At 44.1% G+C, this 14,184-nt stretch overlaps 1 protein-coding gene across 3 annotated transcripts in view; it reads left to right on the top strand.

Annotated features, from left to right (window-relative positions):
• ncoa2 (nuclear receptor coactivator 2) overlaps positions 1-14,184 on the top strand; it is a 61,826-nt gene that overhangs the window by 29,617 nt on the left and 18,025 nt on the right. For all 3 annotated transcript variants that reach the window (XM_061064757.1, XM_061064759.1, XM_061064758.1), the window contains exons 5-11: positions 359-462; positions 3,888-4,065; positions 5,529-5,717; positions 7,991-8,092; positions 9,204-9,344; positions 9,766-9,913; positions 10,177-11,530. In XM_061064757.1, coding sequence (XP_060920740.1) covers positions 359-462; positions 3,888-4,065; positions 5,529-5,717; positions 7,991-8,092; positions 9,204-9,344; positions 9,766-9,913; positions 10,177-11,530 — 2,216 coding nt within the window. The remainder of the gene's footprint in view (positions 1-358; positions 463-3,887; positions 4,066-5,528; positions 5,718-7,990; positions 8,093-9,203; positions 9,345-9,765; positions 9,914-10,176; positions 11,531-14,184) is intronic.

The raw sequence follows: 14,184 nt of genomic DNA on the forward strand, positions 1-14,184 counted from the left end.
CACTCCGATTGCTGCTCACTGCTTTTGGCTTGAGCCATGGCAACATGTTTTGACAAAAGGACAAATGTGTTTGCTTTGTAGCCAGAAAAATAACTTGTTAAAGTCTTGTCAACAAGCAACCTCTTATAGTATGTGGGTCAATTTAAGGAGGAGGGGGGGGGGGGATCATTTTTCTCTGCTAACCACTGCGATGTTCAAGTTTTGGTGTTATGTTTTTTGTTCTCCATGACAACAAAACAACTTTTAAGTACAACATGGGCTACTTGGGTTGAAATTGTAAAGAAAAGATCATTACTTTGTAGAAGCATTGTTTGTTATTTGTACCTCTAAACTTTTGTCTTGACTTTCTTGTTAACAGAAAAAGCAGCAGCAGCAAATCAAGAGGAGGTACAGAAGGCTGATGTCTCATCGACAGGCCAAAGTGTGATTGACAAAGATGCCTTGGGACCAATGATGCTGGAGGTGGGTTTCCTTGCTTAATCATAGCCCCACTCAAGTTTCCCACACTGAACACTCACATCCCCACTCACATACGATCAACTCCTCTCTTTAAATCACGATTGCTATGATGAAGAGTGCCATCCTCGGAGAACAGTTGTGTGTGAGAGTGTCGCTGCGTGGAGTTTAAGCTGCCAGCGTCTTGTATCTGCCCCCGATTGGCTGTAAATCACCGAGCGGAGCAATGGCCTCGTTGTCCTGCGGAGGGCTACTGAAGTGCTTACGTATAATGGGAAAGAAAGCAACAGCCTGGCCGATGAATCACTCCATTGAGCCCGTCCTCTCACTCGCTCAGTTCCTCCCTCCCTTTCTCTCTCTCTTTTCTTGTTCAGTTCTCTCTCCCTCCCTATCCTCTTTTCATTTGCCTCTAGATCTGTCCTGTCATGGAATATTTATAGCTCTCCTGGTCCAGCGTCACCGAATCGACATACTAACTCACGGCTAAATATAGCCCAGCCCGGCCTGCATGCTGCCCCGTCTGTCAGCGGCCCCAAAACACAGCAATCGGCCATTCGCACCCACTCGGCAATGGCCACGTCCCCGTCCGCCACTAAGGGCTCATTACAGGATGCTATGAGAAGAATGGCCATCAGCAGGAAATGCACCCACGCGTGCCCTGTGACCCCCTGCTGCTCTGCTGCCTGCTGCTCACTGTCCTGAAGCGCAGGAAGGCAGAGAAGGCCATGAAAAAACATTAGCATGCTGTTGTTATAACCTCCTGGGAACGAGTCTTGTTCTGTCACATGACTGTGGTACAGTTTGCATTCCTGGATTACTGCACTGTATGGTTCTGCTGTGTGGTATGATGACATCATCAGTGAATCAATTGGAGGCTAAGGCAGAGTGTGTTTGGGAATTTATCTAGTGTAGTACCAAGTGATATCTGAATCCTGATAACTATCTTCAACTTTTAAACCCCTGTTTCATTATACAAACCCTGTTGATCATCTGTTTGTATAAAACGGTCAGAAATTGGCAAGTTTTTATTTCAATAATAAGATCAGATACAAACCAGTAAAACTATCTTAAGTTGACACAATTATTGTTTTAATTATTACATTTAATTTACAACATTTAAACTGTCTTAAAGTGGGAAAATAATTGTTTAGCTGATTAGATATATCATAATAAAGTCTTGGAAAAACAGTCTCTTAAATTTAACAAAAATCTTAAATCGTTCTAAATAAGGCAACATATTTATTTGTCTTTAAAAAAATGAAAAATTGTCTTGTCTAATGATTTCAATAACAATGTTATATCATCCATCCATTATCTCCATTATTATATTATTATATAATAGTACCAGTCAATCACTGGTAATAAATCAATCATATGTACATTAAAATTGTCTAATGGTGACAAAATGATTTGAGAATCAGAAATCAGAAAGAATTAGAAATGTCAACCAAAATTGACAAACTTTATTATTCTGGCTAAAGTTATTATTTAAATAACAATGAATCTTAAAAAAAAAAAGTAAAGTTCTCTTCAATGAGCAAAAATATCATTTGAATCACTCGATTTATCCCAAGAATAGAAATAAAACACTCAAATCATATTTTAAACTCTTAATATGACTTAAAAATAGAAATAGAAAAACTGTCTGAATTTGTTTAAAAAATCTTTCACTTATTTAGCTAGATGTAATAAATAAAATATGAAACTGCCTTAACCTTGCAAAGTAATCATCACAATCCTAAAATATATCATTAAGATAATGGAAAACAGTCTTCAGTCGTTAAACAACTTGTTATTCAACCAGCAGTCTTGTCATAAAAAATAAGAGTGTAAATCCAACTGAACATTTGAAGCCAGATATAAACGGAAACATTTGGAAATACCAACAAAGTATTGTAAGTATTTGTAATCAACATGGGCCTGCGCTGTGGCCAGTTTGAACTGGACAGCAATGCTCTGTCGTGCTGTTTATGCAGCATGTTTAGCATAAAATATATGTGAGGAGAGACCCTGTGTGCAGAGCAGCCCTCTCTTGTCGTAAATAACAGTAACACCGTGAGGGAAGAGGAGAGCTGACCCAGAGCTCACTCCCTCCTTTCACAACTCACTACCTTCTGTGTATTTATTACCGTGGAGGTAAAACCATATAGAGTCATATATTAACACAACAGGCTAGCTGCAAAGTGGAACCTGAAGATGGAAAGTATGGCACATTTGATTTCAGAGTATATTCATTTGTGCCATTCGTATTCCCCTCTGCAGCAGTGTATGTTTAATCAGGGCATTGTAAATGAAACTATTGGCTAACTGTATTACGCAAGATTGTCTGCAAGAAGGCAATAGTTGGCACCAAAAGAGTGTTTGCTCTCTTTCTGTTTGCCCTACTTGTCCAGTACATGGTCTTTCTCCACACAGGGGTAGACTTGCACAACCCATGTTGCATTTTGGAAACCTGCTTGGCTTCATGCAGTGATAGATGAGATCTCCTTAAAGTCTATTTTCAGCTTGTGCTGTGGTAATGCAGGCGAGGGAAAGCTTCTCAGTTTGATCATGTGTGATGTGGGATGGAGAAGGTTGCTACACCCAGAAAATTAAGCCTGCTGGTTGAACACAGGTATTCTATCAAGAGCGGTTGCAACGCGAGATGGGTATGCAGTATCAAGACTTTGATTCATGGACTGTTAAGAAAGAAAAAAAAAAACAGCACATGATTTGTGTCATGAATGTAATGTAAACTGTGTGTATGATTATTTTAGCAGAAGCGATGAGCAGATACCTTGGCAGTTCTTTCTTCTCTTGGCACGAGATTTTGCAGCTTTACAACCAGCAGAAATCCCCTTTTAAAGAGCTAGATGTGATTTGATGGCCTAATTGACACCATCTTGTGTGTAAATGGCTGACCTGGGGCTGTATTCTTTCAATTAAGCGCCCCTCCTCTCGCACATCCTCCAATCTCTGCAGGCACACGCTTTTATCCTGTCTTCTATCAGCCACGCCGATGTTGAACATCAGCAGCAGAGATTGATGTATCCAGCACTCAGTGTGCCGATCCACTGTCTTTAGAAACGGTGTAGATGTGCTGCGTGTTACACAACCCCACAAAAGTACCTCACCAAAATTTGCAGCTGGTATTAGTGCGAAATGAAGGTGGTCAAACAGATTCTTACCCTCCTAATTCTGCATTGATTTCACGGCTGAGATTTGCTTTCAGCTGAATTAAGACGTCATTTTCAGTACAAAACTATTTGCAAATGCACAAACAGATCTACAAATGCTTGCACAGGTCTGCGTACACGTTTGTGAATCCATCTGCCATTTGTGGAAATGTGTTCGGATTTGTGCAAAGACAATAGCTCCATCAAGAATGTAAAAAAAAAAGCAAATATCTGTTCTGACTTCCTGTTATTTCTTTCTCCCTCTCACCTCTCCAGGCCCTGGACGGCTTCTTCTTTGTGGTAAACATGGAGGGTAACATCGTGTTCGTGTCTGAGAACGTAACCCAGTACCTGCGCTACAACCAGGAGGAGCTGATGAACACCAGCGTCTACAGCGTGCTGCACGTCGGGGATCACGCGGAGTTCATCAAGAACCTGCTGCCCAAATCCCTGGGTTAGCCTCCAGCCTTACTTTTCTCCCCGCTTTGCTCCACAGCTTTTTGTCCCGCCTGTCAGTTTCCGGTGCTCCACGTCTCTCTCTCGCTATGTTTTCTTAATGCTGCATGTATGTCCTACATGTTGCATCATCCCACCTCCGCTCATAACTCTCTGTCATCTACACCCTGACCTCAACTCCTGTGTTTTACACAGTCTGCTTTTGTTCACCTCTTTTCTTCCCCATGTTCAGACGGCGATGTTGTAGGAGGCTGTTTTTAATAATAATGGAGCTTAAATGAAATGTTTGTCTCAACTGCTGCAAAGGAAAATTGGGTATGGTTAATCTACAGGGTTGGTCTTGTGTGTAAGACCTATCAGTTCTTCATTTTCTCTTTTGCTGATGCTCAGCTCAGACAGTAGCTCTCGCTCTTCTTCGTCTTCCTCCTCCCTCCCTTTTCAGCTAATTAACTTCCTTTTTCGGCATCTCTCCCCTGTCAGCAGCATCGCTCCCTTCCTATATTCTCCTCTCATGCCCTTCCTTCCCCTTCTCTTCGTTTTGTGTGTTATTCTCACCCTCGTCAAGTTCCCATTGTAATTCTCTCACTTATCCATTTTATGAATCCTCCCTGAAGAGCAATGTTCTTTTTTTTTTCTTCCTAGCATTGCTCATATCATGAAAACAGTTGGATTTTTTGCAAGACAGACATTTGAGTTTCTCTTTCTCTCTGTCGTTTTTTTTTTTTGCCCTCTTCTTCCTTTTCTCGCCCTCTCCATCTCCTCTTCATAAAAGCTGATTTGCATTGTATGTCAGGAGCTCTTTCTAAGTCTCTTCTGCTCTTCCTCTCCTCTCCTCTCCTGGTGCTTCGGATTGAGGTCTGAGTGCCCAGCCATCTGGGTGGGGGAGCAGCGCAGAGCCGAGCACCCTGGAAACGATCAGTGGGCTGTGTCCCAGATACTGGGAGATTATCAATGCACCGAATGAGATCACAAACCAGATGGAGTGTGATGGGAGTTTGCTAGAGTTAAATGAGTTGTGTGTGTGTGCGCGTGTATGTGACTGAACATCTCTCCTGTTCTTTTATAAGTGTGTGTACATGCGTGTTTGCTCGCGCCTGTGCAAGTGTTGGAGAGCAGAAAAAAAGATTGGCAGAGATGTTTTAGAGGACATGCATATGGAGGCCTGGCTGTGATGCATTGCTGTGGATAGATGGCACAGGGCTCAGGCTTCCAACTGCTTATCATGACTGATCTCTACCCAGCAACTGCTCTCTCCTTTTTTACACTTTTTTCCGCCTTCATTCTGACTGTCTTGCTCTCATTATGTCTTTCACTCGCAGTGTGGTAGCTTCTCTTGGCTCTCTGTCTCCCCTTATTTTGGCTGCAGTGAAAAAAAAAAAAAAAATCATCCAATAAGTATTCCCCTATGGAAGCCACATTGTAAATCTCTGAAGAATGCTGCTTCTCGCCCCTTCTCCGCAGTTAACGGAGTCCCGTGGTCCAGCGAGGGTCCGAGGAGGAACAGCCACACATTCAACTGCCGAATGCTGGTCAACCCGCACGGCGAGAACCAGGACGAGCAGCACGAGCACGAGCCCCAGCCACAGAAATATGAGACCATGCAGTGTTTCGCAGTTTCCGAGCCCAAGTCAATCAAGGAGGAAGGAGACGGTACGCGGGGGGAGAGGGGGAGAAAGAGTGTTATTTGATATCAAAACAACCTTGGACAAGATTAGTTTTTTTGAACTTCTCAGAATTTCTCTTATGATTAGATTTTGACTCATGTTGGATACATTTCTGATTAGGAAACTTGTGAATAAACGACAAGAAAAGTAGGATTTCACAGGATAAGGTTCTCTGAGCTTGTGAATGATGAATGATGAAAAAACAAGCCATTAGTGGAACAGTTTCTTAAACACTGCGCTCATTATGACGAGTGAGCTCATGACAGAACAGAGGCACACTTTTATGACTGAGGAACGAAAGGTTGCCTTAGGGAGAAATTAATTAGCCTAAGATCATCTGTGACGCTGAAGTCTAACATGTAAATAAATGAGGACAAACTCCAAGTTAAACTACTAAATTAGAAGAAGAAGAAAACGTTTGCATTTCTACCTGAAGTGACACCAGGCTGGTTGCTTCTGTGTTCAGTGAATGAATGAAAGTCAGCTGATTCAGATTTCTTAAAGAGCTTGAAGAGGGTGTCTGCTAGCTGAGTTGATTGCTCATGTTGAAGCTCAAAAACCTTGATCAAGACAAAACAGGAATTAATGGGCTTTCTTTGTTCGAAGAAATCTCCGAATTTGACCGCAGCAGAATGGTTAATGGTGTGCATTTAGACTGATTCTGAATAGAGAAGGTTTAGTAATTTTTTTTAAGTCCTGTTACTGGCATTTAAAAAAAAAAAAGTCCTTTAAGCAGCAGATGAAGAGCAAAGCCGGTGCCACTCAACCTGCATCCATGAAAAGTTAAGTGACACGAGGGAGACGTGAGGCTGGGCAGCTGTCATTAAAGCCCATCTATAATTCATGTACATCCCTCACAAACCCTAGCTTATGGCTGCAAGTACAGGATGTAGCTGTTTAGAACAAGTGTATTGCATCAGTAAAACCTTTTTGGATAACCTTCAAATAAGTCTCAAAACAACAGCATATCAACTATTTTAAAACATTTATCAGAGCTTGTGTGTGCAGAAAACTGTGAGGCGCTGCATTCCTGGTGTCGACATCTGCTCACCTTTCCTGGGAAATGATTTGAATTGTGTGTTACTTCTGTTCTTCTTACAGTAAGTCACAGAGAGGGCAGTGCACTTTTCCTGTGGATTGCAGAGCTGCAAGAAACCCGAGATCCCGTAGTTTGAAGGAAATTTCCATCACAAGTGACTTTCCTTTTTTGAAAGATATTAAGAACTTTGCACAAAGAAAAAGGAGTTGCGTAATGCTTTCAAAACAAATCAATTACCTCTACTGCATAAATGAGCAACCTTAATTTCCCAACATAACTGAATAAAAAGTCTAGATCAGTGGTTGATTAGAACAATGAGTGAAAATGCAAATGTTTTCCTCCAACCTGACTTCACCCCTCTCCGGGTTTCTTTGTGCACCAGCTGCTTGCCAGCCATACTTTGGCAAATGCACCGACTAGGACGCAGGCCAGAGGTGTGTGAGAGTGTGTGTGTGTGTGTGTGTGTCTTCGTGTTAGCGGTAAACCTGGATCAGTGGGTAAAGTTGCAGGAGGAGTTTGTCCAGCCGTAGACTGAGAAGGAAGAGAAGGGAAAGCAAGAGAGTTTGGAGAGATTCACAGATCTCAGGGCCCGACCACCCAAGAAGCTCTCTCTCTCTCTCTCTGTGTGTGTGTGTGTGTGTGTGTGTGTGTGTGTGTGTGTGTGTGTGTGTGTGTGTGCGCGCTCTGGCATGCATTCCTTTGCTTGAAACATGTGGGATTGTGGGTATTACTGGCTCAGGGAAGTCAGATGGCAGACTTTTCGGGGTCACCCCAGTCCTGAACTTGGCAGTGTCATCAACGGTGTGCTACTGTCATTATTGAGCGATGGCAATCTTTAAAGTCGGGCCAGGGGAGGTGTCGCCGGTGCTAGATGGCACTGTAGGGGAGACTAACCGGAAACGCAATCCAGCAGGCACACGTGCACACACACCTTCAAAGGTCACACTTCATCATTTCCCTTGCCAGAGATCGCTGCTCCTCCTCATGAAAGCAGCGGAGCTCTGATCCCCATGCTCATTAATAACTGTATTAATTATGCTGCCTGGGAATAACATGCATTTCATTTTCTTTCCCTCCCTCTGTCTCCATCATTCACGCCTTCTTCCTCCCCTCCCCTCCCCCTCCATCTCTCGTCTTCTTTGTTGCATCCTCTACCTCCTCTCTTCTTTCCTGCACACCTCCCCTCTGCTCCCTCTCTCTTCTCCTCTCTCCCCTTTTAGACTTTCAGTCGTGCCTGATCTGCGTGGCACGAAGGGTGCCCATGAAGGAAAGACCCATGCTTCCCACGCATGAGAGCTTTACAACGCGCCAGGACCTGCAAGGTACACTCAAACCGCTCACCCAGCCTGGATTTACAAACTAATAAAGCATAGAACAGCTCTAAAACGTAGTCCACTCTCTTCAATAGACACATGTTCCTCAGAGAAACAATGACCAGTGAATGATAATAACTTACTCCGAATACATTCTCTAAACAGATACCTCTCCCAAGCTCTGCAAAACAACATGTCTCTACTCAGACACACGCTCATTGACTCTTCATCCCATGTCACCGGCCTATAAATCACTTCACACCAGGTTAAGGTATTAAAAGATTTTTATAGCCTCAGTAAAGGCCCTTAGGATGAAACATGGTAGTTCAACCTGCTGCCCACCTCTGTCTGCACGCTGGGAGGTAAAAAGAAATCTGTGAACTCCGTTGCCTTGATGCACACAAATGTCTGGATTTCACCTGGTCTTTGATGTGCTTGTAACATTTGTGTTTGGCATACACACAAAGACACAACACACAAAAGCACACCCATTAACTCACTGGCGTATAGTAATTTACTTCCCCACCTAGCAAGAATCATGCCTTCATCTCGCTACATTTTTTGTAGGTCCCTGGATATATTAAGGGTTGTGCTTTTTGTTTCTTGTTTGAGAGTAAGAGTTTTAATTTAGGTCTCGTTATTCTATGAAAATATTCATGGTTAATAAATATTGCCTCTGTGATCCTCACTTGCTCATCAGATGATAATGATGTTATGCATCATCATGGCTTCTGTTGTAAATGTTTGTGACAAGTCTTGAGTCAGTCCCTCTGGCTGTCATTCAAGCAGCAGTCTGCTTTCAGCCTGTTAAATGCATCATTGCCTCCATTTAAATCACAACCCACTGAGGAACAACTGTTACACTCGTGCGTGCGTGCGTGCGTGTGTGTTTAAACCAGTAAATCCTGGTTACTACTTCTACAGACATCATACCACAGAGCTGTCATGCAGCAGAGTGGCAAAGTAAAGGGCATCTTCTTATCAACAAGGTGCTCTACATAATTATGTTTGAGAGACATTGAATCCCCGGCAGCCCTGCTGGTGTTTGCTTGTGTATGTGTTTATAAAAGCTCACCTCTATGTCTGACTAAGACCACTTAACCCCCTCCTCTGTGTTTAGGTAAGATAACGTCCCTGGATACCAGTCTCCTGCGGGCGTCCATGAAGCCGGGCTGGGAGGATCTAGTGAGGCGCTGCATCCAGAGGTTCCACCTGCAGAACGACGGGGAAATGTCTTTTGCCAAGAGACATCAGCAGGAAGGTAATCCTAATTACCTTCTATTGGCTATCATGTTTGATTCATGGAGAGTTACTTAATTTGGTCCTTTTAATGCTTACAGAAAATTGCATATTTATAGAATGGTGGTTTGATAATTTGCCCCCTCTTAAAAAAAAAAAAAAAAAAAAAGGCTTATGGATTCACAGGCTGCTACTTTAGACCCTAAATAAAAACTGCAAACAGAATCTTAATTAAAAATTAATTGAATTGAATTTATTGTATTAGGAAGTTGCGCATTAATCAACCTATCAGCAATATGTGTCAATGTAAGTAAATACAGGGCTTAGTACAAAAGCTAAATAGCCGGCCAAGCATGAGTCATCCATTTTTGTTTGCAAATTAATTAATTTTATGACACGTTTTGTGTTTGCATCGTCTAATATAAGTACGTATGTGTCCTTAGTGCTCCGCCACGGACAGGCTTTCAGCCCCATCTATCGTTTCTCCCTCTCTGATGGAACCATCGTGTCAGCCCACACCAAGAGTAAACTGGTGCGCTCACCTGCCACCAACGAACCCCAGCTCTACATGTCCCTGCACATTCTCCAGAGGTATGTCTCTCTACCTACACCTGTGTCAGGAAGACAGAGGCACATTTGCAGCGTGAACATGGTTTCGTGTTTTAGCCTGTTAGTGCCCTGCAGCACACCACGCTGGCTTCATGTGTTCTGTGTCAGTGGGTTAAGATGTGCTCATGGTTTGAGTTGCGCTTATTTTTCAAATTGACTAATGTTCACTACTTTCTAATTTCTCGTGAACTTTATTATTCAACTGTTTAAGTGTGCTTTCTGTTCTTGTGTGTTTACATCTCCAGGGAGCAGACAGTTTGTGGAATGGGTCAGGACATGGGTCCTGGCGGTCAGGCCACAGGGATGGCTCCCAAACTTATAAACCCCTCCACTCCCTCCATGACTCCTCCAACCCCAGGCTCTTTGCCAGGCTCGGGGCCTCAGGGCCAAGACACTACCATCAGCAGCAACAGCACGCCTTTCTCCCCTCCAGGCCCAGCTGGCCCAAGAGAGCCTGCAGCAATGGGGGGCCATATGCAGGGCTACCGTTTCGGCTGCCCCCCACCACACAACCACACTGGGGGCATGCAGCCTCCACAGCAGGGCACTAACTGGAGGATGAACAGCCCATCTCGCGCTAGCCCCAGCCCTGCCGGTGGACCACATCCACCTCAGCAGAACTCTATGCTGTCGCCCAGACACCGAGGGAGTCCTGGGGGGGCCGGCAGTCCTCGTGTAGCAGGAGGCATGCACTCCCCCTCTCCAGTGGGGATGTGTGGAGGAGGACCTGGGAGTGCAGGTAATAGCAACACAACTAGCACCCATGCTAACAGCTACACTAGCAACTCTCTGTCAGCACTGCAGGCTCTTAGCGAGTGTCACGGCGTGGGACACGGGCCCCCCCACGCACACACTCTCGGGTCTCCGGACCGAAAGATAGGCTCCCCAGCTGGGGTAACAACCGGGTCAGGGGTGAACTCTCATCTCATGTCAAAACTTGGAGGCAGTGGGGGGCCTGTTGGTGGTTCAGGAGACTCATTTGGACCTCATTCAGAGGGGGGTCAGGGGCCCACGCAGGGCCAGACAGAGAGAAACCTAGCTGAGCCCAAGGAGGAGAGAGACGGGCCCACTGATGGCCATGATGCTCACAACCGTTCCCATGACAACAAGGGCAACACTAAGCTGCTGCAACTGCTCACCACCAAGCCCGAGCCTCTGGAGATGCCCCTTTCTCCAGGCGCAGGAGGCGAGGGCAAGGACCTGGTCGGGACGGGGGTCCGGGCCGGCCAAGCTGGGGGGAACACGCATGCCACTTCCCTTAAAGAAAAACACAAGATCCTCCACCAGCTGCTTCAGAACAGCACGTCTCCTGTAGACCTGGCCAAACTCACAGCAGAGGCCACGGGCAAAGAGCTGGGCCAAGACCAAAACCCGGGGGCTGGCGGTGCAGCTGCTGGGACAGAAATTACTCCGAAGCAGGAGCCCCTGAGCCCCAAGAAGAAAGACAATGCCCTGCTACGCTACCTGCTGGATAAAGATGACACTGTACTTAAGGACAAGGTGCCTAAACTGGAGCCTGGGGAGGTGAAGGTGGAAGGTGGAAAACACCCGCTTGTCAAGGCAGAGAAACAAGACGCAGGATACGACCGCGCAGAACAGGTCAGTTTCAGTACCCTCTTTGTCCTTTTTTTTTTTTTTTTACTGCATCATTGCTGTGTTTTGAACGATGAAAAGACTAAAGAACTGCTGTAAAACTTATTTTCTTACCTCATTCCATGTAGCCAAACAAAAAATCCAAAACTTTTCTGCCCTGTACTGCTCTACTTGCCTCCTCTCTCTCTCTGTCTGAGTATTAATCTGGGTTAGGTGGCAGATGTTGTCTCCTCCCAAGTCCCATGTCCACACAGGACGCTACAGCTAAACGCAGTCCTGCAGAGTAGAGGTCAGGTAGCATTTGTGGCATACATACAGTCACATGCACATTTTTACAGTTTTGTTGTACGCTCTAAAGACATCTTTTTTTTTTTAATCACATATATAAACATCTGGGCCTTTCACTGCTGATGTGTTGGCAGCACAATCTGAGTGAAGCTGTCTGCCCAGCTTCAAACAACTGTGACATTTGGAAGGAGCCCCTGTGGTTCTCCAGCTATTTGATCCTGGTTGCATTTGGCCCGAGTCCTCAGGTTTGGCACAGCGCTCGGGTCAGGCCTGGCGCTGAAAGAGAGAAGAGGAAGAAAGTAAAATAGGAAAAAAGCAGAGCGAGTGTTGCTGGTAAAACTACAGATTTCAGCATAGCAGGATTTTTAGCTCAAACTGGAAATGAAATGTATATTTTAAGGACAAGAATAACCAAGAACATGTACAATTCATTCTACTTAACACATATTAATGACAGAAGTCTGGCAAATGTCATATTTATCACACACAAAAATGGCAAAACACAGAATTACGTACATGCTCTTTCAACCTTCAGTGTCCCTTGTCCTCCCATAACCTCTCTTTTAAAGAGAAGTCTGCATATGACATACACGCCATTTAAATGTCAGTAACATAAATTAAAAGTCACATCTTCTGTTGCGATGCATGTTCAAGGCATTGCTGTCTTATTGTTTTCCACCTTCTGTGTTGCACATTCCTAAGTGTTCAGACAGATGTGCAGTGGTACACAATGTCAGCTAGCACGGCAATGTTGCTAGCTGTGTATAACGTACAGCGTGTGCTCAGGTACATTTTAAGAAGAGGGAAAAAGGTGATTGGACGGATAATAAGAGCTGCTGTTGAAACTGAACAAAGAAGGAGAGATGAGAGAGGTGTAGATACCCCCAGGAGAGCCCAGCCTCGGCAGGCGGAGTGAAAATGATGAGCCATATGCTCCTGCATGTCCTCTCTGCTACCATGGAGATAGAGGGGGAGAGGGAGTGGTGTGTTTGCAGAACAAGGAACGCACAAGAAACAATAGAGGGAGGAAGAAATTGAGAGACTTTATATGTATGTCTGGACGCTGGATGTTTCATTTTAAGGGAAGCAGCAGCAGTAGTAGTGTTCGAAGCAAAATGAAAATCCGCTTCACAGAGAGGTGGTGATTAAAGCCCTCGGAGCGTTTAACAGTGATGGTGATTACACATTTCAGTGCCTATGGTTTCCAAGCCAGGACAAGGGCATTTATTAGATGTACTAAAGCCATGACTTCATTAGAGCCATTACATGTGTGTGAGTGGATTTCTCTTCCCCACTGGTGAATTGCTGCTCAGCCATGTGTGAAAGCTGACTGTACTAGTTAAAAAGTCCACTCATCCTTCTCTCTGTACTAACCTCACCCACTGTGTTCTCGCTGTATCTCCCTCCCTCCCTCCCTCCCTCCCTCCGTCTTTCTCCTCCTCATGATTGTTTGAGGGCTGAATTATTGATGCCTGGAGCAGAGCTAAATGAGAAATCAGAGCACAGCAACAGTAATAGTGGCTTTGCTGATGGCTAAAGGAAGTACAGGTTTGGTCATTTAGTCGCATGACCCTATGGCAGGCAAGATGATCGCTGTTTTATATGTGTGTGTGTGTGTGTGTGTGTGTGTGTGTGTGTGTGTGTGTGTGTGTGTGTTCATTCGCAAACAGTGCCATGGAAACATACCGCCTTCTGAGGCTGCATAATCCTCTTTCTATCCTCCTTTACGAAACATCTTCCTTTTGTAATGTTGTCAAATGAAGTACGCAATCATCAGTAGTATGTTGGTCATTGCATCGCCATGTGGAAACCACTGCAGTTCACCTTATAAATATATTGTATTTGTTTGACAAGAATTGTGTTGGATATTTAACACAATGGCTATATTCCCCTCTATGACCGGAAAAACTAAAGTCATTAAAGAAAATACAGAAATGTATCTCATTTCTTAATATACTTTAAGAGAGTGCATGATGTCAGACTGCATGTCAATACTTGCTGTTTCCATTGGTGCTCACTCGCAGGCAAATATAACCTACATTTTCAGAAACACCCAGGACAAAAGAAAAAAAAAAAAGGTTAAAGTTTTCCAAAACCAGTGAGCCATTTATCATCTGAATCACTTATTATTACACATATTATTGGGATAATTGATCCTCCATCATAACTTTGAAAGTTTTTGCTGCCATCACAAAAAAAAATTAATTGTTTAAATATATATATTTTTTCATTCTTATTACCTGTCCTGCATTAAAAAATAATCCTAAAAAGTGTTGCAAGTGAAGTTCTATTCTGTTTGAAGTGACTCTAAATGTACTTCAAAGCCTTAAAGGAGCACCTAGTGTTTAAATTGCGTACTTCAGTTTAAATTC

This window comes from Labrus mixtus, chromosome 19 (assembly GCF_963584025.1).
Source record: "Labrus mixtus chromosome 19, fLabMix1.1, whole genome shotgun sequence".
NCBI lineage: Eukaryota > Metazoa > Chordata > Actinopteri > Labriformes > Labridae > Labrus > Labrus mixtus.